The following is a 27,210-nucleotide window of genomic DNA, read 5'->3' as shown; positions in this document are numbered from 1 at the left end:
TGACTCATTGTGCGCTTGTGGCATTCATTCAACTGAGTGCATCTGAAATGCGCGAGTGCGTATCAAACCTGTGCGAACACATCAAGTATACAGCCCTCGTCCATTTCGTGAGGTGCGCGCACAGTCAGCGGAGGTTCGTGACGCAGCACCAGGCAAAAGTCACGCCATTTGTGCGCACAGGGCGCGCACCTCCACTGGTAATAACGAACTTGCACGAACTCTAGAAAAGAGGCGAAGACTCCAGCAGTTGATCTCCTTGCATAGCCAGGGTGGATTCACCTGATTTGATGACAAATGGGTCCTTCATTGGGCCTTTTTCCCTTTACAAAGACATCTGTTCCTTTATCATTTTGCTGCTTGTGGGTTAAATTTGGACGCTCAATTGACCGAGACGTAAGAGAGATAATACGATCATTTTTCAAAAAATAAAAGATTTTTCTAAATAAAAGATTGTTCAGATTCAGATAAATAAAATGGAAATAATTAATGATTTCTTGTGTGGCCTGGTACTGGTACCGGTCCGTGGAAGGTGGTTGAGAACCACTGAATTAAACAACAAAAGTATATGGTTAGTAAAACTATGATTAAACTTTTAGTTCTGTTCAATCCCAGCAGGCACACAACGTTAACGTAACATCAGATTGACGTTGTACATCAAAGTCTTGAAACGTTGCGTCTTGGAACTGAACTTCAGGTTGACATCAGAACTTAACGTCAGATCGACATCAGTGCCCAACGTCGGACAGACATTGCATTTTGGTCACTTTCCAATACAACCTAAAAACAACCAAATATCAATGTCTAATGATGTTATAGCTCGACAGTGTGGAGGTTACCACTATGACGTCTATCAGATGTTGGATTTTGGTTGTCATACCTGATAAATAAATGTCAGTATTTGACGTCAATATAACATTGATTTAAGATATTGGCTCGACGCTGGATTTTGGTTACTTTTCAACACAACCTAAAATCAACCAAATATCAATGTTACTTGATTTCGTTATTGGATGTCAAAATAACGTGCAGTGAATTCTGGTCACCTGACATCATGACCTAAATTTAACCTAATATTAATGTCTTATGACATTGTGTGCCTGTTGGGATTAAATAACATCCATTTTTATGATACTGAAGCTGAAGCATTATCTTCAACCCAGACCTCTGGACATTATCAGGCAAACACAGTGATTTGTTTTCCAATATTAATAAAATAAGAAATAAGAAGAAATCAAAAAGAGGATTTTGTCACCTGAGGAGTGGACGTCCAGTTTCTGTGCATGTGTTTAAATCTCTTGTTGTGTTGTGTTTTGTAGACTGACTTCACAAGTGTGTAGGTGACTTCATCTGCTACACGTCACATAAAATATGCAAATATTAAAAGTAAACACAAAATCTAGAATTCACCATTGACCTTGAACTTCATATCATTGTTTTACATATGATGGAAAATACATGCTGAGTTTGGTCTTCTCATACAAGGCAAGATTTTAATAATGAGATTGAAAACAAAGTTTGGTATTACATGATTGAATGGGGAAAAAAAATAACTAACAAACTTAGTCATATGATTAATAAGACAAATTAAGCTTTCTGTGGACTCAAACTTCTGAACTGTTGGAAAATACTTCAAAAAATCATTGATATTTTCTAAAAGTCCAACATTTGACTAATTTGAGAAGTAAAGTTGTTTAAAACTAGCAAGCAGGTTGAAGTTTACATGATAAGTTTAAGTACAAAATCATGGAAATGATGACACGAGTAGGGAAGTTTTCCAGTGCGGTGCAGAAAAAGAAGAGGATGAAAAAAGCCAGCCAGCATAAAACACATAACAGAAGGAAACCAAACTGCCTGGACAAAATTATTTGACAAAATGGAGTAAAGTCCTGTGAGACAGAGTGGGATGTATGTGACAAGCATGTTTACAGTTGTAACTAGAATTGTATAAATGGCATTTTTCTTCATGTGGTTTTCCTCTTTCTCTCTCTTTCTCTCTCCCGGTCCTGACTGCTTCAGAGCTCTGAGAACAGCCACAAGACAAAACAACTGGACGAAGAGGACGCAGAGAAAATGAACAAAAGAGAACCACACATATAGTATTGTGTCTGAGGTATTTATAACCCAGCAGCCGAAACAGGAAGCAATAGTAAACATCCAAACCACAATGCAGCAGATCACTCTATATCTGAGAGGTTTGTACTTCAGAAAGGTTACAGGATGAACCACTGCTAGGTAACGCTCAACACACATCAGACACTGAAAGAAAGGACGGGCAGTGATAGTCAGTCCTGTTAAAAAGTTTTTAAATGGTAATAGACCTGGAAACCAAATCATTGATGCAATCAACAAATTATTCAGACAGTTGCCTATCTCGGAAACTGAGAGATTGAGGTTAAAAAGTTCTGATGAAAGTCCATTCCCTGTTCCTGTGATGATTAGCCAGGTAATATAGCAGTGTGTAGGAAATCCAAAGAGGAATGTGGTGAACTGCAAACAGGATTCCAAAATCTCTTGTGGTCCAATGGATTGAGTAGTGGAGTTTGTAGATGCTCCCAATGTGGAGAAGTTCATTGTAAAGTTATTTATCTCCACTGTGTTTGTCATCTTTAAAACAAAGAAATGATTACCTATCATACATATGATCATTTTTACAAACACACACACACAAAAAAAAGTATGGTCACATTAACCACGTTTGTTTAGATTTAAATGAATTAAAGTGCAGTTGTTCTGTTTGGTTCAAGTGTGAACCGTTCAGTCTAAACCTTGATGTTCATTTCAAGAGTTTACACTTAGCAGATGATTGATTATAAGCAAATTGGGCATGCTGTCCCTGGAGAGAGCCCTGGGCTCCCTCCCGTTGGCAGGGCGAGAGGGGAGCTTTGAACTCAGGTAGATCTCGACAACTCCCCCTTTGATAAGAGCTGATGACTAAAATGATTGCTATAACGAGATATGGTGCTGGATGACAGTTTGACTGTAGTGCTAAATTTAGATTGATCAATTCACTTGTAGAGCGTTTTTTGGAATGTGGGAGGAAACCGGAGAACCCAAGGAAAACCCACGCGAGCACGGGAAGAACATGCAAACTATGCACAGAAACGACAGCCGGCCTGTTAAAGGACTAGAACTGGTGACGTTCTTGCTGTCAGGCAACAGTGCTAACCACTGGGCCCCCATGCCACCCTAAAGGAAAGGTGGAGAAGTAGGGGTGGAAGGGGGGGATTATTCAAATCGAAGATGGCTGTAGTGAGAAACCCTGGATCTTTATAGTGGGTTAGGAATTACCTGATTGGTGGATCATACATAGCTAATGCGGAATCAGCCGTGTTCAATCATAGTCACGTGATCCTCTCGAAATTGGTTTATAAAGAAACTTCACAAATTGCTCATAGAACACTAACAAGAAGTAGGACTTGAAATCAAATGATTTTTAATGCAGTTAGACTTAAATGTGAATGCAAAACAGACCAATACGTCTAAACAAACCAAACACACGACAAGATGAATTCCTAAAACCAAGAAAATGTGACAGGTGGCACTCAATGAACACCTCATACACAAATGCATAGGCTATGCATTCAATATCTATAAAGGAGGTTTATTGTAAAGGACATTTTTTTAAACGTCGGTGTAATGATATTCAGTCGAGTTTAAAATAATGTTTTCTGTTGCTACTATTGGTAACACTATTTTGATGGTCCGTTTGAATATTAGTAGACTGTCTGCTTAATATCTGTTGATACTACTGCTAGACATTTACAGTAACTGACTATAAGAAACTTAGCAAGTACATGTCAACTTACCCTAACCCCAACCTAACAGTCTATTTATAATCTAATGAGAATTAGTTGCAATGTTACTTAAATTCAACAAACAGACCATCAAAATTAAGTGTGACCCAGGGGCGTCGCTAGACCTAATTTACTGGGACACGTGCCCCACTAAAAATCTCCAGTGCCCCTGTAAATGCATTGAGATTTGATTTACTTCATATGCAAGTGTATTCATTAAGAGTGGTAATTCCGAAATAAAGACATTACTCTCTATCTGCAAGTGAACCAACGCTGGTGAAAGCAATGTGTTTAATCAAAAAGCAAACTGACACATCTCAGCGTGTGTGTAGAGAACCCGCGCACCCCTCTTAATGAAATGAATATTTATGCAAAAGATTTCTTAAATGATCTTAGCATATCACTCCAGTTATGTCTAAACATTGTTTTCCAGTTACATTTAAGATTATTTAGAATAATAATTGTATAATAACAAGAATACTTTTATTTATAATAAATGTTTATTTAAAAAAAAAAATATATATATATATATATATATTTTTTTTTTTTTTTTTTTTTTTTTTTTTTATTATTGTTCTTTTTTTTTCCAGTTGCCGTTTTAGTTTAAACCATTTCTTGAACAGATTATTAATATGCCCAACATTAACAGAATATTTTCACCAGCTTTCTTTTGCTTGCTATTATTAATTATCATCCTTTACAATAACATTTAATAGCTTTAATAGGAGATTAACTTTCTATTTATCTCTAGTAAGTAACTGGTGATCTGGGACCTTTAGCCTGGACAGACTATTGTGTATAGTTTTAGATACGTTTTAAAATAGCTTTTTTAAGAACATTTTTGTTGAATAAAAAGTTATATTTTGCTTGTTTTTACGCAGTATTTAAAGATTGTGGCAAGGAAATAATTAGTTTGGTGTGGCCAGAGAAAAAAAAGGTGTTGAGCCCTAAAAAGTGAATTGTGAAATGTGTGTACTGTGAAATAAAACTGTGAACTGTGAGATAAAACTAATTGCAATGTGACACTTTGAGAGCACTTTTGCTCATGCTCACTGAGCAAGGTCACAACACACACATTTTTTTTTAATTAACGAGGAGGCATGTAGACATAACACAACATTTAAACCAAGTAATTTTAGCATGGTAAAGTTAAATTTATGCATATAAAATTATTTCCCCAACAACAAAATTGTGGCTAGTGAAAATGGTGAGTGGCTAGTAAAGTTGGAAAACTACTAGCCACAGTGGCTGGTGATCAAGAAAGTTAATGTCAAGCCCTGCTTGCATGCAATATCTCGTTTGTCATGGGGGACATGCATGAAATAATCCTAAATGAAAGTGTCAAACTGCTGTTAAAGTCGACAAATTAAAGATGAAACTTCTGAAAAGACATGAAAATGGAATCATGAATATAACATTCAAAAAGCAACTCATGTAAACGCCTTAATCATATTATTGTCTTATTCAGATTAAGGCAAATAGTTCAATTACCGATGTCCATGTAAATGTAGCCAGTGTTTAACATTCTTTTCTTTTTACCACGAAGGTCTCAAGTCTCACGCATTTCAACCAGTTCTCACCAGTTGTACTTGGTAGTTAGTACTTAGCTTAAGTTCAACCCAGACCTCTGGGCATTATCAGATAAACAAAGGTGAAACGTTTTGCTTATTATTAAAGGTATAATCAAGAAGAAATTTAAAAAAGGAGTTTGTCACCTGCAGAATGGATTTCCAGTCTCTCTAGATGCGAATATAAATTTCTGTGCTGTTTTGTAGACTGACTGCTGTCACAGGAATATATGTGTGTGACTTCATCTGCTACACGTCATATTCAGCATTTGATATGCAAATGTTAAAAGGGAAAAAAGAACAAAAATTTATATTTCATTAAGCAATTTTTATGCGTTTGGGAAATGGTCTTGAACTTACAAACATTACTTTACATATGATGCAAAATACAGTGTTGTTCAGTCTTCTCGTCCTAGACAAACGTTTGAAAACAATGAGATGGAAAATGAGGCTTGGCACTGTATTTCATCACATGATTTATTCAAAACCAAACTCACAGCACTACTCATCAACGTAATAGTTATGAGTGCAGGAAAAGCTTCACTATGACCTTCTGAACTGCTGAAACTTACGAAAGGAAAAGTGAAAATGTGCGTTTCTGTCGTCTGAGAACTTTTGCATATAATATCCTGGATTTAAAAAGTACAAGGATAGCTGTGGCAGGATTTATGAAGAACAAGTGCAGGAGAGTTTTCCAATGCGGTGCAGATAAAGAACAGGCTGAACAAAACCAGCCAGAATATAACACATCACAGAAAATAACCAAACTGCCTGAATAAAGAGTTCTGACACAATGGAGTAGAGTCCTGTGAGACAGAGTGGCACGTATGTGATTACCATGCTCACAGTAGTAATTAAAATGAGGTAAAACGCTCTTCTCTTCATGTGGTTTTCCTCTTTCTTTCTCTCTCCTGGTCCTGACTGCTTCAGAGCTCCGAGAACAGCCACAAGACAAAACAACTGCACAGAGAAGAAGAGGAGGAACTGTATAAAAAAGAACCATGGATAAAACATTGTGTTTGAGGGTTTCACAAGCATGCAGACCAAACAGATGCCAAGAATGATTATCCAGGCCACAGCGCAGCAGATCACTCTATATCTGAGAGGTTTGTACTTCAGGAAAGTTACAGGATGAACCACTGCCATGTAGCGCTCAACACACATCAGACACTGAAACAGAGGACGACCGGTGATAGTCAATCCTGTCATAAACTCTTTTAATGTTATTAAACCTGAAACCCAAAAGGTCAACACTACGAACAAATTATTCAGACAGTTGCCAGTCTCAGAAAGTGAGTAATTGAGGTTAAAGAATTCAGATGCAAGTCCATTCCCTGTTCCTGTGACGATTAGCCAGATAACATAGCAGTGTGTAGGAAGACCAATGAGGAAACTGGTGATGTGCATACATATTTCCATAATCTGTTGTGCCACTATGAATTGAGTTGTGGAGTTTGTAGATGCTGCCGATGTGGTGAAGTTCACTGTAGAGTTATTCATCTTCTCTTTGTATGTCTTCTCTGTAGCACACAGGAGATAACAAGGTAAGTCTTTCCAAATAGAAACAAAGAAGTATCAAAAGATACATTTTAATTTACCTTTGGTATAATTCCAATCTATCCTCCTACGCATTTGACTGTATTGGTCTTTGTCAGGTTCTGAATTTTAACTCATAAGAGTGTTTACAAAACAGTGACTACTGCAAATAAGACATATAAAATATATATGAATCGTTTAGCTCGATTTGTGTCGTAGTAATACAACAGTTATAACTGTCCTGTTGTCTCTCAACCACCAGCAGACACATTACCTTCCAAAAATGGAAAATTATGTTCCCAGTTGAATGACAGGGTAGACTTAGTGAGGCTAATGTCATTCAAATTGTTCCAAAATCAGCATTTTAGCTTTTCATTACACCATTAGTTGAAAATGATATACTTGAAATGACAAACTTAGAGGAGAGGAAGGTCTATGGGGACAGCTGGAAAAACTTTGATGTGACTGATTTGCAAGCCTATATTGGGTTGCTCATTTTGGCAGGAGTGTACTACTCCAAAGGAGAAGCAAAAGCAAGCCTTTGGAATGCTGTGACTGGAAGGTCAATATTTCCAGCCAACATGTCTCTGAAGACATTCCATGTTTTCTCCCATATCATATGCTTTGATGATAAGGAAACAAGGCAGGGCAGATGAGAGCTTGACAAACTCGATGCAATACGGGATGTATGGGACAAGTTGGTCCAGCGATTGCCCTTTCTTTACAATCCAGGCCCCCACATCACTTTGGATGAATGTCTGGTTCCATTTCGTGGCCGCTGTTCCTTTAGACAATACATGCTCAGCAAACCAAGTTTGTTTGGGGGTTTTTTTGGTGTCGAATTGACCCCATACACAATTGGGTTTCAGTCTTCAAATGTTATAAATAATAAAAATATATACCAATAAAAGTACAAAACTAATTTAAAAAAAAATACATATATATAGTTTTCATACTGATTTGTAAATTTGTCTATAGTAATGCAATAGGTAATCTGTTTGTATAAGGGGCACGAAGTGGGGGGTTAGGTGGGGTTGGGGGGTTGTTAAGTAGTCAACAAAGAAATTTATTCAGTTTTTTTAATAAACCAAAAAAGATTACATATAATTATGAATAAATAACCGTATTATTGTTATTATACAATTATTATTCTGAATAAATAACAGAAATTAATCCGAAATGTAGGTCAAAAACAATGTAAAGACACATAAGACACAACTGGAGTGATGCTTAGATAATTTAAGAACACTTTAAGAATTTAAGATTGAAATTCTATAGACAATTCTATAGAACACAAAAAAATGTGTTAGAGAATTGTCTGTTGTGTTATCTTAGACCCGACTCGGGGCCGAGAATTAGGTTTATTAAGTCTAACCTCCCTGATTCATCATCCCTCCTTTTTGCTTCATACAAAAAATGTATCAGGAGCCATGCTTAATCAAAATAAGATCATCATCATATTATTTTATAATTATATTAAATGTTTTGTCGACTTGCAAAACTCACTGCGAGCAACGCCTCCACATAAAAGACTGTTACACCGGTTTCACAACGCAATGTTAACAACCGGGACTTGCACCGGCAGCAGAGCAACACGCAGCGTCAAGCAGGAGCGGTGCGTGAGATGCGCGGGTGTTTTTTTCTGCACACATGCCTAGTTTACTTTTTGATTAAACTTCATTGCCATTGCATATAAAGTAAATAGTGTCTCAAAGCATTTACTGAGGCACTGGCGATTTTTACAGGGGCACGTGTCCCAGTAAATGGGGTCTAGCAATGCTGCTGCCTGACACTAATCATTTGCCAAAAAAAAAAAAAAATAAATCATATTTTGAAGGTTTGCAGATTTTAGGGTAACAGGAGGGTCAATTAAAAAAAATCAATCACAACATCTATAAAATGAGTTTTTGCAGGGATGCCTGCATGCACTGGTAAAATGTGTGCCTTAAATGCACTGTGAATCATGTTGAAAAGTCTTTGTCTAATGCGTATTCATAATGTAAATAAACAAAAGACCATCTATAAAATCCACTTGTTGTGTTTAAATGAACCTGCATTTTGACTAGCTACATTTTAAGCCATTTCTTGACGATTATTTTTAGAGAGGGATCGCTTAACAGCACAACATGTACATTTTTTTAATTAAAAAATTCAATTCAAATCGTCTTTATTTCCTTAGTGCTTTTTACAATGTAGATTATGCCAAAGCAGCTTAACATTTACGAAGAAGATAGAATAAAAAGCCACAACATTTCAAATTGTGGAACATTCCAGTAAATCAGGCAGGGATGAGAGTAGTGTAGAATGCTGGCATCGTAAATAACTAGAACGGTGTTTTGTATATTTTGCTGATTCATGTGCTTCCATCATGCCAAATGTTTTGACGAATATAATGTTTGAAGAATATTACAAATCTGAGTAATTTCAAGTAATGACAAAAAAAGTGTCCTGTGTCATAGCCATGCTAATGGCAGCATAAGCCCTTTTTTTTTTATTCCTGGTCTTCAAATTACCCGTCAGGTAGTTTAGAAAACCCTTAATCTTATACAAGTTCATTGGAAAAAAAAAAAAAAGTCATGTATTTATATTCCATACACGACTGTACCTCATCCACCGTGGTCATGTGAATATACATGTCCTTTTTCTATGATAATTCTCTTGAATCTGTTTAAACTTAAATGTTAGTTCTGTTGAGTTCCTTAAATCAGAAATGGGTTGCAATTTGAATAAGAAAACATAGCTGTCAACTATCAGGAAAAGAGTACAAAAAGATACCACATGCTTCAGGCAATTTTAGCAGCTTGCCTGTGTATATAATACAGCAAGATTAGAAAATAAAACACAATCATTTATAGGTAAACCAATCATTTTATAGCAATTGTGATGCTTAACGCTCTCAAATGTTTCTGTGGACTCCAAATTGATTTTAGGTCTATTGTGAAAAACAGTTTAACCTCTTTCTTTGACATTTAGCCTTTGATAGCTGTCTTTTTGCAGATACAGTAAGTCCTTTGATGATGAATAAAAGATTAATAGTGTTTTTAGACTTTATTTTTGACAGTGTTCTGTCGATCTCTCCTACCTTGTCAGATTGTCCTACCTCCCATTCAAAAAGCAGGTAGCATATTTGATAACGCAATATGCTACCCATCAGATTTCGCAACCAGTGAAAATTTTAATGTGGAGTAGTGTGATATTGTTGTAATAGTTGTAATATTGCCCTACCTAATCTCTAACCCCAACCCCAGAACCATTTAAATACAGTGTTGGTAGCATAATCTGATGGGTAGGCTAAAATGTAAAGACACAGAATAAAGAAATGTGTTTTTAACATTCGAAATAACATTAAACACATTAGAGTTTCAAAATAGCCAGAAAAACATCCAGTTAAAATGTGGTTTTGTTGAGTTAAAAAAACCTCAATCCCATTTTACTTGTCAGCTTAAACACAAAGTTTTACTTATTATTATTATTATTATAGGTATAACCAATAAGAAATCAGAAATACGAGTTTGTCACCTGAAGAGTGATTGTTCAGTCTCTCTGGGTGTGTATTAATCTCTGTACTTTGTTTTGTAGACTGACTTCACTGCTGTTACAAGCATAAATGAACATGACTTCATCTGCTGCACGTCACATACAACATGCAAATATTAAACGTGAAAAAAGAAGCTGTTTTTATGCATTTGTGCAACATAATCTTGCATAAGATGCATAAATACAGTGTTGATCAGTCTTCACATGCTAGACAAAAATGAAAAAATGATGAGATAGAATTCAAGCTTGGTATTTCATTACATGATTTGTTGACTCATCAATTTAATAGGACAGTGATGCTTTTCATTAGGGCTGCATGATATTGGAAATATCCGACATTGTGATTTTTTTTTCTCTGCAAGATATACATTTATAATAAATTTATAAATTTATAACATTCACCAGATGACTTGAATAGCTGTATTTGGAAAGTCATTAATATAGCTGGATTGGGATGGTTTTTATGTCACTTATTATATAAATATGATAAACAAATTACAGTCATTAATAAACACAATGTAGCAAAGGTTAAACTGAAATAAAGAGTGCTTTATGGATTTCTGAGGAGAGTCTAAAAGAAATTGGTTATTTCGGCAATTTCTTCAGGTACAGAAATTGAATTATCAAATGTAAAATATTATTGGATAGTCTTCATATAAATAATTGAACACAATATATATTTATTAAATTTCTTTATGCGCTATTACAATGCTTTAAACTCTCTTAAAAAACTCTCATAATCAAAAGCCTTAAAAAACACATGCAGATGATAAACTTTCACTCTGTTGATGTTAAATTCTGCAGTTTGTCCACAAATCTTATGTGTTTTGACCTGTGGGTTCCGTTCATCTATAATTCCAACTCAACATTGCGTATCTTGCACTGTGACAATTGATAACGCACAGATTGCGGTATCGATGCTGAAATGATATAGAGTGTCAAGAAGATTCATACCCAGCAGGCACACAATGTCATAAGATGTAAATATTAGGTTACATTTAGGTTGTGATGTCGGGTGACCAAAATTCATTGACTAGCCAGCGTCCAAGGAAAACGTTATTTTGATGTCCAATAATGACTTCAAATGACGTTGATATTTGGTTAATTTTAGGTTGTGTTGGAAAATGACCAAAATACAACGTCAAGCCAATATCTTAAACCAGGGTCACATTAACATCAAATACTGACATTTATTTGTCTGGTATGGTGATCAAAATCCAATGTCTGATAGATGTTATAGTGGTAACGTCCATACAACGTCAAGCTGGAAAATCATTAGATGTTGATATTTGGTTGTTTTTAGCTTGCATTGGAAAGTGACCAAAATCCAAAGTCGGTCTGACACTGGGTTCTGACGTCAACCCGATATTCATTTCCACCCAAAATGCAACGTCCCCACGACGTTGGGGTAACAACTTCAATCTGTCATCATGTTGATGTCCTATGCCTGCTGAGATCATTTCTTCTTGTGTAGTGTGCCATAGCGCATGACAACCGTTGCCATGTCTGCAACACTTTCACAACATCATTGCAGAAAAACTAGCATGTTTAATATTTTACCCTATCATCTATGACAAGTTCTGTCACATCATTGACTGACCAATAGGAGTACATAATTTCTTTCATACACAGCTTTTAAAACGGCAAAATCAAACAGAGAGGACTTCTTCCATGAAATGGAAGTAAGCTTTGTAGAGTTATTGCAACAGTACACCTGTATGACGTGTGATCATGGAGCTACCATGACAGAATAAAACAATAAAGGTTGCCGATCGATAGCCACGACACTTTTGCAGCCTGTTGAGTGAGTACTGGAATTACCATGTAAACGAATCAGTCAATGGTCAATTACAGAGATATTTATAGTTTATGTGACTTCTTTATGACAGAATGCGTGTCGTTGATTATGAAAACAGTGAGTGTAGCCTGGCATATTTGGTACACAACACATCCAGATTTTATCTAGACAAATTCACATAATCTGACAAAGTGACTGTCATAACTGAAAATTTCACCATTTTACCTGCTCATTTTTCCTGGTAACAGTGCAATGGCTGCTATTTATTTATGCATGTGATTGACTGACACGCATCAATGATTAGGCTCCTCCTTATGCCTGGAACTGAATTAAAAATTGTGTAATCTAAATTTGGCTTTTTAAGCTTAAGGAAGTACAAATGCACAGTTCTCATTCATCTTAGAATTTAGGTTTTAAAGGTACCCTGTGGTCTGAAATAAGTACTTTTGCTTATTATATCCTGATTTGAAAAGTAAAAGAATAGCTGTGGCAGGTTTTATGCAGAACAAATGCAGGTGAGTTTTCCGGTGCGGTGCAGATAAAGAACAGGCTGAACAAAACCAGCCAGAATATAACACATCACAGAAGGAAACCAAACTGCCTGAGTAAAGAGTTCTGACAAAATGGAGTAGAGTCCTGTGAGACAGAGTGGCGCGTATGTGATAACCATGTTCACAGTAGTAATTAAAATGAGGTAAAATGCTCTTCTCTTCATGTGGTTTTCCTCTTTCTTTCCCTCTCCTGGTCCTGACTTCTTCAGGGCTCTGAGAACAGCCACAAGAAAAAACAACTGGATAGAGAGGAGAAAGAAGAACTGGAGGAAGACTAACCACAGATACAACATTGTGTTTGAGGATCTCAAAAGCATGCAGACCAAACAGACGCCAAGAATGAAAATCCAGGCCACAGCACAGCAGATCACTCTATATCTGAGAGGTTTGTACTTCAGGAAAGTTACAGGATGAACCACTGCCATGTAGCGCTCAACACACATCAGGAACTGAAACAGAGGACGACCGGTGATAGTTAAACCTGTAATAAAGTCTTTTAATGTTTTTAACCTTGAAGTCCAAAAGGACAACACAATGCACAAATTATTCAGACAGTTGCCAGTCTCAGAAACCGAGTAATTGAGGTTGAAGAATTCAGATGCAAGTCCATTCCCTGTTCCTGTGACGATTAGCCAGATAACATAGCAGTGTGTAGGAAGACCAATGAGGAAACTGGTGATGTGCATACATATTTCCATAATCTGTTGTGCCACAAAGGCTTGCGTAGTGGAGTTTGTAGATGCTGTCAATGTGAAGTTCACTGTAGAGTTATTCATGTTCTCTTTGTAACACATTTCTCTGTAGCACACAAGAGATACTCATGTTTTGGATGTTGTTCTGTCACAAAATATCTGCCATAAATGCTGTTTTTATTCTTTTACTGTGCCTTTAGGATCAGTCTTAAAAATGACAGAGAGTAAATGCTAAGCGAGTCAGAACTAAATGTATTATTTTCTATTTTGGTCCATACCAAAACCACGTGTGAACACTGTAATTATTAGCTATTTTACTGTTTTTAAAATAGCACTAAGAGGCTTTTGCAACATTTTTTTAAACATTCACAACAACTGCTCTTCGAATTAAACAAACCCTGTGCATAACGCCCATTGGCCACGCTTTTTAATTGCAGCTTTGCGCATTACTATAAAAACTAAAATAGCTGAACCATCCAAAAACAGTTCTTACTTCAGGGCAACAGTTGAGATATTCTAAACATACCAGTGAAAATGTTACGTTAAATGAATAATCTTTAGATAAATATTGTTTGCTCATCAAAGAGAATAAAAATAGTATCACCTGTGAATTTAATGTCCGGCCTCAGACGTATGTGTTCTGTGCGCTGTATCGTAGACTGACTTTACAATCAGCACAAGAATATCAGTGCATGACCTCATATTTTACGTAATGTAAAACATGCAAATATTTAAAAGAAAACAACAATAAAGTTAAACATATAGTACAGAACAGAGTAAAAAAAGAAGAAAAAAAATGCACTGAACTTCAATTAACCTGAAAGCTTGTGTTTTTCATATTTCTTTGACAAATGTGAAATTTACATAGCTCATCTTTGTGGGGGATCATGATTAACTACTCAGAATGAATCAATCCATGTTGCTTCTGCGCTAAAAAAAACGCATATTATAACTAATCACCTGAATATCAATTTGCATTCAATATTTATATATTTAAACTGGCCAGCACAGGTGCCACTCATTCATCACTTCATACATGCAAATGCGAATAACCTGAGGATTCAAAAGATGACGTATGGTCATTGATCGTTTATTGGATAAACAGTCTGAATCCAAACATAACTAGATCTAATAAAAACAGCATAAAATGACACAAATGTATACACAAGGGTGACACGGTGGCTCAGTGGTTAGCACCGTCACCTCACAGCAAGAAGGTCACTGGTTCGAGTCCTGGCTGGGTCAGTTGGCTTTTCCATGTGGAGTTTGCATGTTCTCTCCATGTTCGTGTGGGTTTCCTCCAGGTGCTCTGGTTTCCCCACAGTCCAAAGACATGCGGTATAGGTGAATTGAATAAACTAAATTGGCTGTAGTGTATGTGTGTGAATGAGTTGCAGCTGGAAAGGCATCCGCTGTGTAATATATATGCTGGATAAATTGGCGGTTCATTCCACTGTAGTGAATAAAGAGGCTAAGGTGAAGGAAAATGAATGTATACACAAATGGGTTGACTATTGACTGTATCCATCAAATCTTTAAAATATAACTTAACAGTACACAAACTAAAGTAAACACAGGCAGGAGAGTTTTCCAGCGCGTTGCAGATAAAAAACCGGGTGAACAAAACCAGCCAAGACATAACAAATCACACCAGGAGCCCAAAATGTTAATTTATACCCTTTTGTCAGAAGTACAAATATTCCTGAGATGATAATTGGACCATATGCAATAACCATATTCACAGTAGTTATCAGAATGAGATGAAACGCTCTTCTCTTCATTTGGTTTTCCTCTATCTTTCTCTCTCCTGGTCCTGACTGCTTCAGAGCTCTGAGTACAGCTACAAGACAAAACAACTGGATGGAGAGGAAAAGGAAGAACAGCACTGAAAAGAACATTGTATGTACATCACTATTAAACAATAATGTGAACAGGCAGACCAAACAGGTGCCAAAATGAATATCCAAGCCGCAGCACAGCAGATCACTCTATATCTGAGAGGTTTGTACTTCAGAAAGGTTACAGGATGAACCACTGCCAGGTAACGCTCAACACAGATCAGACTCTGAAACACAGGACGGCCACTGATGAAAATCCCTGGAAAAGCAGTGCTAGTGGCCCAAAAATGAAACCCAATTTAACAGTGCAAAAAACATTAGATCCAGACAGATTCCAATCTCACAAACTGACAGATTGAGGTTGAGGAACTCTGATGCGACTCCACTTGATCCAGTGACGATGAGCCATAAACGTAGAAGTGTGTGGGAAAACCAAACACGACGTTTACGCTGAATAGACTAATTTCAAAAGTGCCCACTAGCAAGCGGAAAGGAGTTGTGAGTTGTACGTTTCTGAGGTGGTGGAGTTCATTTCTTCTCTGTCAGTCTGAACACAGAATCAAACTATTAATGTAAACCTATTCAGCCTGCAGTTCAATGTGTATGCATTGAAAGAAAATACAGCTATTAGACCATACTAGTAATTGCGCAGCTCTCCGTTTAAATCCAAATCAACATGTGTGTTGTTCAGCAGTACAAAAAGAACAAGAATAATAAATGATTTAAAAGAGGAGTTTGTCACCTGAATGTGCAATATCTCTAGATGTGTATAAATCTCTGTGCTGTGTTTTGTAGGCCGACTTCACTGCTGTCATAAGAATAAATGTTCATGACTGCATCTGCTCCACTTCACTTTAAACACCCAATATGCAAATATATAAAAAGCATCACTCTGAGGTACTTGAAAAGTTTTGTTTTGTTAAAGCCTTTTATGACCATGGCTATTATTTAAAAATTTATTAATTAATAAATAACAGCACTCATGTGCACCAAACCTATGTGTTTTGGCAAAACTTGCTTTCATCAGGATGAAATTATTCAGGTGCATCTGGAGTTCATAGGAACACTCAAATGACCAGTGTTGGGGGAAGGCAAGTAAGTAATGCAAATTACGTAAATATATTACTTTTCTTTGAGTAAAGAAATGCCTTCCTTAAAAAAAATAGTTCAGAATATTTGAGTTACTTTTTTAAAAATGAAACGTGAGTTGCTTTTTAGTTTAATTCATTCATTCATTCATTTTCATTCGGCTTAAAAGAGCAGTAGGTGATGTGCCAAAATACTATCTAGCATTTAGCATAATATCTTTGAAACACAGTCCCTCCCCTGCCGTCCAAAGCCACGCCTCCTGAAACATGAATGAGCACCTTAAAGATGACAGCAGACAACCAACTAGTTCATGTTATTCGCCAGTTAGAAATGTAGTTATTGGTTGGCCGGTGGCATGCAGGAATTACACATTACTAAAGGCCAGTTGTTGGGCTAGTAGCGTCGCTACAAGTACTGACGCTACTAGCTTAACTACATTTCTCAGTAGTGTGATGGTAGTGTTGCTACTTTCTAATCAAAAAGCTTTTTAGTAGTGAAGCTGTTTTATTAGTCAAGTAGCGCAGGTAGCGTCCACACAAGCTACATTTACTGATCGCGGATCAGTAAGTGACGGCACGACATTCACGGAGCTGTGAGGCCAGTGTCTAGCCGATGAAGGTAAATCCATATGATGGCGAGAAGGACGATTTCTTCTTCTTCCTGTTTTACGGTGTTCGACAACAAAGTTTTTGGTGCGTTACTGCCACCTCTGGTTAAAATATGTATATACTATCTATGTGTGTATTTATTAGTGCTTGGGCCGTTATCGGAGCTGGGTCTATTCTACGCAAGCTATGATGACTTTCACTTTGATATTTTAGCGCGGATGTATCCCAGACCGGTGAGCCGTCTGACAAACAAGTGCCCTTCTGAATCAAATCAGCAGGATGCCTGACTTTAACTGCAGTTCGGCAGTTTCACTTTAACTCATGAATATTTAAGTAATGCCGTCATGACAAACTGGGGTATTGAACACAAATAAGGAGCAAGGACTGGTGAGTGTTATAGAATGTAATAACACTCGCCAAAGGGAAAGAAAAAAACTTCTGCATTTTGCGGTGTGTGTGTGAGTGTTTGTGCAGGTTTTTGTGTGTGTGGGTGTGTGTTTTGTGTGCAGTTCTTTACTGACAGCCGCCTGTGTCTTGGATCCTTGTCGGAAAATATGGCGAAAAGTCTACATGACGGTAATAGTTTGATTGCAGTGTTTACTTCAGTAATGCAATATATGCATAGTCCACATGTCTTAATTCCGTATCTGTTTAGTTCAGTTATGACTTTAGTCGCATTAAGGTAATCAAAAATCACTGTTTACATGGTAGACTCCTAATCAGAGTATCTTTTAATCATATTAAAATCGTATTAAAGTATTGTTGCCATGTAAACATACTCAATGTTTGACACACCGTCAGGGCTCTGTGAACCTTGGCTTTGAGAGGCAGCATTTTCTGTATGTATGTACATCAAAAGCAAGTATTAAATATCGCTTGTTGGAGCTTATGTAGGCCTACAGTTTCAACATTCATGTTTAACTGAATAAACAGTTAGTAAACACAAGTACATCTTTCATTCATTCATTAATTTTCTTTCGGCTTAGTCCCTTTATTAATCCGGGGTTGCCACAGCGGAATTAATCGCCAAGTACATCTTATTAAACATCATTTATTTTCATCACCAATTATCATAGTAGATCAGTTTCTCAAGCAGTTTGTGATGCATTTTGGAATAGGAGATGAGCCCCTGGTCTAATGCGCCACCTGGCTCGAGAAAACCATTCTCAAAGATTTAATATTTGGGTAGCACACATATTCTGAATGCCTTCTGAATGTCTAGAATTAAACTACATTAAAAATTTATCTATGCCCACCTATAGTATTTATTTATATATATATATATATATATATATATATATAGATATTATATATATGATATATATATACACACACACACAATATAATGCTTATTCCAAAATGTTTCCCTTTACTATAAATTTCTATAATATTTTAAATGTGTAACACCTGGTTTTATTGGAATTTTTTGTTTTAACTGTTATATATTGTGTATATACTGTTATATAATGTGTTTCTGTTTTGTTTTGAATATTATTTACAGTAAATAACTGAACTATTGTGCCTCATATGTTTCATTGACATTTTTTTTTCATCACTAGGATATAATTAACTTGGATTTAAGTTGCTTCGATTTAAAAATGAAAATTGTAAAAAATAGCTTAGATGTAGCTAAGCTACTTTTGCCATGTAGCTTTTAGCTTAGCTTGCTCCATTTCCCAGGGGGTAGCTCTTAGTGTATTTAAGCTACATTTTAAGTAGAGTAGCTAATAGCTTAGCTCACTACATTTTTCAAGTAGCTTGCCCAACACTGCAAAAGGCCGATTTATACTTCTGCGTCAAGCACATGCGTATGCTACGACGCAGCCTACGTGTGGACACATAGCCCTCGCCGTGGCCGACGGCAACGCTCATGCACACCTCTCCAAAATTTAACCACACGTCGCAACGACGCATAGCGCAAGCTCTGTGAGTAGTCAGCTTCGTTGTGCTGATGAGTGTGGGCGGAGGGTGAGAGCCTCGTGAGCCCGATGCAGCGAGTGTTTACAAGTGTGGAGTCCTGTGAAGGAGCTCCGGATGGAGACTGTTGTTTTGTGTTTACCTTATGATTAAAGTTGTTGCACGTCCGCCGGTTCCCACCTCTAAATGAGCGAGTATGAGCCACTTGTACATTAAGGTAGCACTCAGAATAAACAAAACACCAGTGAAGGACCTTGACACAGAGGAACATAAACACTTACTGCCAGCTAGCGTTTCTGAAGTGTTTATTGCAGAGCAACAGAAACAGCGCGAGGTACTGTATAAATGCAGGGCTACGCGCATTGCAAGTGCCGTGGGTCACGCCGATCACTTGACGCAGAAGTATAAACTAGGCTTAAGCCATACTTGCATGCTATTTCAGAATGAAGATTCAAAGTAGCATGGTAAACAATATAGGGAGTGCGTCAGAGGTTGTCATTGTACAAAAATGAACCAATGTGATGTTAATATAAACCAATTTCACCTCAGTAAAGCAGGCTAGGTGGAATAGCGCTATTTACTGATGTTTTGTTGTTAAACTAAATAAAATCTACATTATCGATGCTGTAAAAGGTCCCTAATGAAATTGAAAATAGTCACATTGATTTCAGTGGCTGAACAACACTTCTGTGCATATAACCCATTCGTAAAACAACAAAATCGACATATGTTTTAAACTCTTTCACGCAAAACTGATCTAAAAGAGTTTTAAAACATAAGATTACCTGTCTTAGAGAAATACTTCAACCATGGTGTCATTCTTCCTCCAGCGTGCAAAAATAACTCCAATATTGATTCAGGATTTATAAAGTTTTGATTCAGCATTTGATTTTTACCGCTGTGATCTCATGTGTCTCGTGTGCACATGCATTTGCAATGGCGGATCTGGTGTGAAAAGAGATGCACAGTTTTACAAATCTACATTTGTGACAGGACAGTTTGGGCTCCTTATCAGAATTATGGGAATTATCAGCCCGACAATATTTATTGGATGAACATTTTTTTAGTTTTATGCCTTACCCAGAATATAAAATACATATAAATACATTTAGATCATTTACTTTAATCATTACTATTGGAATGTGAAGAGACTTTCAACCAGCACAACAAAAAATGTCTCTGAAGACAATCACCTACTGCACCTTGAAGGCTGGTTTATACTTCTGCGTTGAGTAATCGGCATGACCCACTGCACCTGCCTTGCGCGTAGTCGTGTATTTACACTTCTGTGTGCTGCCTGTGTTGCTATGCAATTACACTTCTGAAACGCCAGCTGGCAGTAGGCTTTTATGTTACTATGTGTCAAGTTTCTTCACGGGTGTTTGTTTTTTCTGAATGCTTCAAGTAGATAAAACTCGCTCATTCAGAGGTGGGAACCGATGGATGTGTAAAAACTTTAATTATAAGGTAAACAAAAACAAAAGTCTCCATCTGTAGCTCTTTCACCTATACTGCATGTCTTTGGATTATGGGGGAAACCGTAAAGCATGCAAACCACACAGAAATGCCAACTGGTAGATTTAAAAAAATAAATAAAAATTGCTGAATTAAAATTAGTGTAGTTATGTTGAATCGCACACTGAATGAGCGAATGTGCTCCCTGCTGGAACAGACAGAAAGGAGGATGGCAGAAAAGAGAAAGGGGGATTGTTTCAATGGACAGTGACTTTTCGTAACTAACTACACAAAAATGACAAAACTAGCAAACACAACACTTTAAACTTTCAATAATCTGTATATACGACATGTGAAGCTCTGGGGTCAGAAAGTTCTGTGACGATAACATTATCTGAAAATGACACAATTAAATAACTGAACAGTACAGAAAATTATATAAATTATACAGCCAACACAATGTCAACTCAACAGTTATTATCAATACAGTAACAGAAATAAGGAAAAAATAATTCTAACATATATTATACAACATTTCTCAAAAGTCTCAAAAATGTGTATCTAGAATCATAATATATATAAAATATCTTTCATTTAAAAAATTAAGTCTCTTGATTGGTATCAATGGTTCCATGAAAAAGCTTTAACATCAATTTAACCTTTCCACGACACAAAAGGTTTTTTATAATAGAATAAAGGTATTGATTTACAAATTGTTCACTAAAACAATCTTTCAGGAACCAAAGATTGTTCTTCCATGGTTCTCCAGAAATGCCCTTTTGAATCTTTTCTTATTATCTTATTATTAGTAGTAGTAGTAGTAGTAGTAGTAGTAGTCGTCATAGTAAGGCAAGACAAGGCAAGTTTATTTATATAGCACATTTCATACACAGTGGCAATTCAAAGTGCTTTACATAAACAGGAATAAAAGAGACAAGTATAGGAAAATAAAAAAACTAATAATAAAAATGATAAAAAAATGATAAAAACAGTTAAAATGTGTTAAAACAGGTTATAAAAGAATGAAAAAGAAGAGAAAAACATAATAGTGCGATCTGTCGGACGTAGCACAGTGCTCATTCAGTAAAGGCACAGCTAAACAGATGTGTTTTCAGTCTTGATTTGAATTTGCCTAATGTTGGAGCACATCTGATCATTTCTGGAAGCTGATTCCAGCAGCGAGGGTCATAGCAGCTGAAAGCCGATTCACCCTGCTTGGACTGAACTCTTGGAATTTCTAGTTTATATGATCCTAAAGATCTGAGTGATCTGTTAGGTTTGTATTCAGTTAGCATATCTATAATGTATTGAGGTCCTAGGCCATTTAGTGATTTATAGACCAGTATTAATACTTTAAAATCTATTCTGAATGTAACTGGAAGCCAGTGTAAAGACCTGAGGACAGGTGTGATGTGCTCTGATTTCCTGGTTCTGGTAAGAATCCTGGCAGCAGCTTTCTGGATGAGCTGTAACTGTCTGACTGTCTTTTTAAGAAGGTCCGTGAGAAGGCCGTTACAGTAATCCACCCTGCTGCTGGTAGTAGTATTAGTAGTAGCAGTATTAGTAAGAGTGTATATCTGAAACTAGCCAGTGCAGGTGGCAATCATTTACTGTACCACCTGATATCTAAACTATTAAGACAGGTTAAAAAATTGACACTGGATTAGAGATTTATTGGATAGACAAGCAAATAGCAACTATCATATCAGCACACTTTTAATGAGACAAAGAAAAATTTCTTCGAATACATAGATTGGCTGCTATTTATTGACTGTCCAAACACAAAACTGTCAAGAACAGCAGCTGAAATCTCATTGTTCAGCAGCTATTCATCTTTTACAAGAAGACAGTTTTCCCCCAGTCTTAGGCCATTGTCTACATGTATACCGGGTATTATTATAGACTGAAAAAAAAAATCTCTGTCCATATGACAACAGAAGCGTACTGTGATGCACTTTCAAGTGCATGCCGCATAACAGGCAGAGATAAAAACCTTAATAAAGCCTTGTTGGCCAATCCAAAAGGATAAAACATTACACACACTGATGTCGTGTGGCAAAAACTTTGAAAGACTGACTTTGCAGTCATCACTACATGCTGTAGCAGTGTCAATACAACTAAAGTTAACGTTATGGTTTTGAAACTGTGATAACACTTAAGTACTGTACAGAGAAAACTCAAAGAGAAAGATAAATTCTTTTACTTTTTAAAAATTAAAAATTACAGTTCAGAAATTTGTCTTAGAACTTTATGGAGAACCAACACAGGAAAGTTTTCCAGCCCGATGCAGAAAAAGAAAAGGCTGAACAAATCCAGCCAAAACAAAACTAAGCACAGAAAGAACCCATGACATCAAATTAAACTGCCCTGTCAGAAAGGTATAGATTCCAGAGACAGTACTTGGTAGATATGTGATAGCCGTGCTCACAGTGGTTATCAGAATGATCTGAAATGCTCTTCTCTTCATGTGGTTTTCCTCTATCTCTTTCGTTCTCTCTCCTGGTCCTGACTGCTTCAGAGCTCTGAGAACAGCCACAAGACAAAACAACTGAATGGGGACATAGAGCAGAAACTGCACTGAGAAGAACCATGAATGCACAGCAACGCTGGATAAAAATAATATGATCATGCAGCACAAACAGGAGCCAAGAGTGATTATCCAGGCCACAGCACAGCAGATCACTCTATATCTGAGAGGTTTGTACTTCAGAAAGGTTACAGGATGAACCACTGCCAGGTAACGCTCAACACAGATCAGACTCTGAAACAGTGGACGGCCGGTGATGGAAAGTCCTTGTAAAAACAGAACTAACGGAAAGACATTTGGAACACAACTTGTCAATACAGAAATCAGAAAATCCACACTGATACCAATCTCACAAAAAGATTGATTGAGGTTAAAAAATTCTGCTGTAAATCCATTTGCTGTTCCTTTGATGATAAGCCATATGACATATGAGTGTGTTGGAAGACCAAACAAGAAATTGATGCCAAACACAGGGATTCGCTCATTGCCTTGTAGCAAGTATGCTGTAAAGTTTGTGTAAGCTGAAGTTGTGGTGGAGTTCATTTCATTCTCTTTGGAATAATCACAATGGGAGAAGAGAAACAAATGAACAGCGCATTCAGACTCAAATAAAAACTGTTTTATTATCATTATTATTATTATTATTATTAATATTATTATTTTATTAAACATAAACAGACCTTCTTTAATATTTAAGTGCATTAATATTTACGATTCAATCGACCATTTACAGCTGGGATTGCATCACTCAAATAATTTGGAATGCACATGGAGATGTAAAATGTGTAAAACAATCTATTTAAAAATAAATAAATACAGAATATAAGCTACTCTTATTACAAGAGGAAATGTTAGGCTATAAGCAATGTTTTTTGCAATAAATACTAATATTCTTTTTATATATGTTGACCACAAATCCATTTAACATAACTATTAGTTATATGACCACAGCGATATTCTTATATAATCTTTACTTAAGCAGCACATAAAAGAAAATTAATAAAGTTTAAAAGAGGGGTTTATCACCTGAAATGGGAGTGCTCAGACTCTATATTATCTCTGCTGATGTTTTGTAGACTGGCTTTAAAGCTGTCAGAATAATAGCTTTATAGATGACTGCTTCTGCTTCTGCTTCATATGCAAATGTATAAAAATAAATGACTTTCAGTTACAAGCCAAAAGACAGATGGATTAGACAAAAATATGTAAAGCAAGTTAAATAAACTTTTTGGAGAAGAGAACCATAGGTGTGGTATAAACTCATTATGCACTATGATCAATGCTGAACTTTGTGAATCATGTAGCTGGATTGGTAAAGCATAGGTCTACAACAAGCATGAGAGAAAGCACATGCATTAGTAAAATGTGTGCCTTAAAGGGATAGTTAAAATGAAAATGTATTTACTCACCCTCAAGTGGTTATAAACCTTTATTACACTAATTCTTCTGTTGAATACAGAAAACAATGGTGTTACTTTATTTTGATAGAGCCTTTAACACATTTTATTATAATTTAAATTAGGATAAGTGGTTAGAGCCTCGTTGTGTGGGGGTTTACCTGAGTCTCCACAGGGTTTTCCCCCTTCGAGCTCCTCTATGGCAGACCGCCCCTTGAGGTCCTGGATGTAGTGAGGGGCATGGGAATACGAGCCTTTGAATAGTAAAAATGAATTGCAGTAAGTTCTGGATCTGCAAGTAAAACTCCACACACTGAGGTGGCTCTCAATGGAGAATTTGCTCAAGGCCCAGAACCAACAACGCTGGAGTTATGAAAGGGGAACTACGCTGCGTAACTTCAAACGTGCTTGTACTGCTGCCCTCATCTAGTTCCAAATTAATAGCCTAGTGGCAAGGGCAGGTTGGGTTACACAATGAGAGAATGATCTTGATTATGAAGTGGTGCACACAGACCGTGGCAGGACACAGCAAATTATCATGTGACTCGGTTAAAACAGAGAAGATAGCCTAAGGCGGTGATGTTGGCCACAGGTGGGGATCACGTCTCGGCTGCGCAGATCACTAACGTCCGGCATCTCCAGCAAGATTTTACAGATGTGTTCTAGCCCCTGCCTGGGCAAACCAACTTGATTCAGCACCATACTGAGACAGAACCAGGCTGGTAGTAAGAGCCTGTCTGTATAGCTTGCCTGGACACAAAAAAAGTGATTCTGGAAGAATTAAAAAATATGCTCGATATGGGCGTAGCAGAAGAATCCCACAGCGACTGGGCTAGCCTGATTGTCTTGGTCCCCATGACAGATGGCTCTGGCCAGTTCTGTGTGTATTATTGACGAGTTGCTGAACTAGTTAGGTGTCGCTTGCTTTTACTCAACATTGGATTTAATGACAGGATATTAGCCAATCCCTCTAACTCCATTATCCAGAGAGAAAACAGCCTTCACTGTGGCATTCGGATTTTACCAATTTTTTGCACTTCCGTTTGGGTTGTTTGAGGCACCAGCCATGTTCATCGGTTTCTGGATAAAATCCTCCACCAGCACTCTGTGAATGGCGCTGCATATTTGGATGATATCATTATATATGCCAATGATTAACAGCACCATCTACTACATCTGTGTGTGGTGCTGGCGACGCTGAGACGGCCCAGTCCGAGCAATCCAAAGAAGTGTGAGATTGCACGAGTGGAGGTAAGGTATCTGGGCTTTCATTTGAGTCACGTGCAGGTGCAGCCACAAATTGATAAAACTGCAGAAATTGCAGCCTGCCCGATTTTTCAGGTGCTTCGTGCCTGATTATTTGTCGCTGAATCACCTCATTAAAAAGTAAGAACCTTACACCGTCCGACAACAGGCCTTCACCCAACTTAAAGCTGCACTATGTTGGGGGCCGCTATTGCACACTTCTAATTTTACTCTCCCTTTTGCTTTACAGACTGATGCGTCAGACAGGTTTGGGGGCGGTCTTGTCCCAGGTGTGGAAAGGAACGACCGGTGCTGTACATTAGCCATGAGCTCTTAAAGAGAGAGGCTAAATACAGCACCATTAAGAAGGAGTCCCCACACACATTGTTGTTCTTTAGGTGAACTTTCAATCCATGTCAGTTAAACCATTGAAAATAAGGGTGCCCCCTCTGCCAACTCCCCGTGCTGCCCCACGCAAGATGCCTAAATCCGCCTTTGCAAATGAGTATGATTTTTTTATTAGCAAACGCTTAAAACATCAACTGTAAATAAAAATTAACACAATTTAATGATGTTGGAACATATTTTATTATAGTAGAATGTTTTACCATGCATCCAATAGGTCAAAAGATTACACAAACTCACAGCGAGTATACAGCTTCCATTAAAAGCAAAACAATTCCTATTATGATCAATAAAACCATTCCATTTTTTTGTAATATCAAGGGTTTTGTAATTTTTTTCAGCATGAAGCTCACGCCAATTATTAGTTTTAAAATAAAAAAAAACTTCAAAATTATTGGATAGAGAAACAAACTACATGTGCACTCAAAGACCACTTCATTAGGGACACTTTACTAGTACTGTTTTGGACCCACTTTTGCCTTCAAAACTGCCTTAATCCTTCATGGCACAGATTCAACAAGGTACTGGAAATATTCCTAAGGGATTTTGGTCAATATTGACATGATAACATCATTTAGTTGCTGCAGATTTGTCATCTGCACATCCATGATGCGAATCTCCCGTTCCACCACATCCCAAAGGTGCTCTATTGAATTGAGTTCTGGTGACTGTGGAGGCCATTTGAGTACTGTGAACTCATTGTCATGTTCAAGAAACAAGTTTGAGATGATTCATGCTTTATGACATGGTGCTTGGTAGGATCCTGCTGGAAGTAGCCATCAGAAGATGGGTACACTGTGGTCATAAAGGGATGGACATGGTCAGCAACAATAGTTACAGCGATGCTCTATTGGTACTAATGGGCACAAAGTGTGCCAAGAAAATATCCACCACACCATTACACCACTACCACTAGCCTAAACCTTTGATACAAGGCAAGATGGATCCATGCCTTTTGATGTTGTTGATGCCAAATTCTGACCCGACCATCCAAATGTTGCAGCAGAAATCAAGACTTAAGCTACTTTTTTCCAATCTTCTATTGTCCAATTTTAGTGAGCCTATGTGATTAGTAGCCCCAGTTTCCTGTTCTTAGCTGACAGGAGTGGCACCCGGTGTGCTCTTCTGCTACTATAGCCCATCCACCTCAGAGCTGGACGTGTTGTGCATTCAGAGATGCTATTCTGCATACCTCAGTTGTAACGAGTGGTTATTGTAACGAGTGGTTACTGTTGCCTTTCTATCAGCTCCAA

At 37.2% G+C, this 27,210-nt stretch overlaps 3 protein-coding genes across 3 annotated transcripts; all 3 read right to left on the bottom strand.

The window, feature by feature from the left end:
* Positions 1–1,716: 1,716 nt before the first annotated feature.
* Positions 1,717–2,604, bottom strand: LOC130215068 (G-protein coupled receptor 4-like). Its single transcript, XM_056446953.1, has one exon. The coding sequence runs from the start codon at positions 2,602–2,604 to the stop codon at positions 1,717–1,719; it is 888 nt and encodes a 295-aa protein (XP_056302928.1).
* Positions 2,605–6,028: 3,424 nt separating this feature from the next.
* On the bottom strand, positions 6,029–6,862 carry LOC130215067 (uracil nucleotide/cysteinyl leukotriene receptor-like). Its single transcript, XM_056446952.1, has one exon. The coding sequence runs from the start codon at positions 6,860–6,862 to the stop codon at positions 6,029–6,031; it is 834 nt and encodes a 277-aa protein (XP_056302927.1).
* A 5,867-nt stretch (positions 6,863–12,729) lies between these two features.
* On the bottom strand, positions 12,730–13,560 carry LOC130215066 (uracil nucleotide/cysteinyl leukotriene receptor-like). The gene has a single exon (XM_056446951.1). It carries the CDS (start codon positions 13,558–13,560, stop codon positions 12,730–12,732), a length of 831 nt encoding a protein of 276 aa, XP_056302926.1.
* Between the last annotated feature and the right edge of the window lie 13,650 nt (positions 13,561–27,210).

Source organism: Danio aesculapii, chromosome 21 (assembly GCF_903798145.1).
Source record: "Danio aesculapii chromosome 21, fDanAes4.1, whole genome shotgun sequence".
Taxonomy (NCBI): domain Eukaryota; kingdom Metazoa; phylum Chordata; class Actinopteri; order Cypriniformes; family Danionidae; genus Danio; species Danio aesculapii.
Note: the sequence above shows the minus strand (reverse complement) of the source record. Positions and strands in the feature narration are given on the sequence as shown.

Excerpts from the sequence above, each read along its gene's own strand:
- LOC130215068 (XM_056446953.1), bottom strand. The coding sequence starts at position 2,604 with ATGACAAACACAGTGGAGATAAATAACTTTACAATGAACTTCTCCACA.
- LOC130215067 (XM_056446952.1), bottom strand. The coding sequence starts at position 6,862 with ATGAATAACTCTACAGTGAACTTCACCACATCGGCAGCATCTACAAAC.
- LOC130215066 (XM_056446951.1), bottom strand. The coding sequence starts at position 13,560 with ATGAATAACTCTACAGTGAACTTCACATTGACAGCATCTACAAACTCC.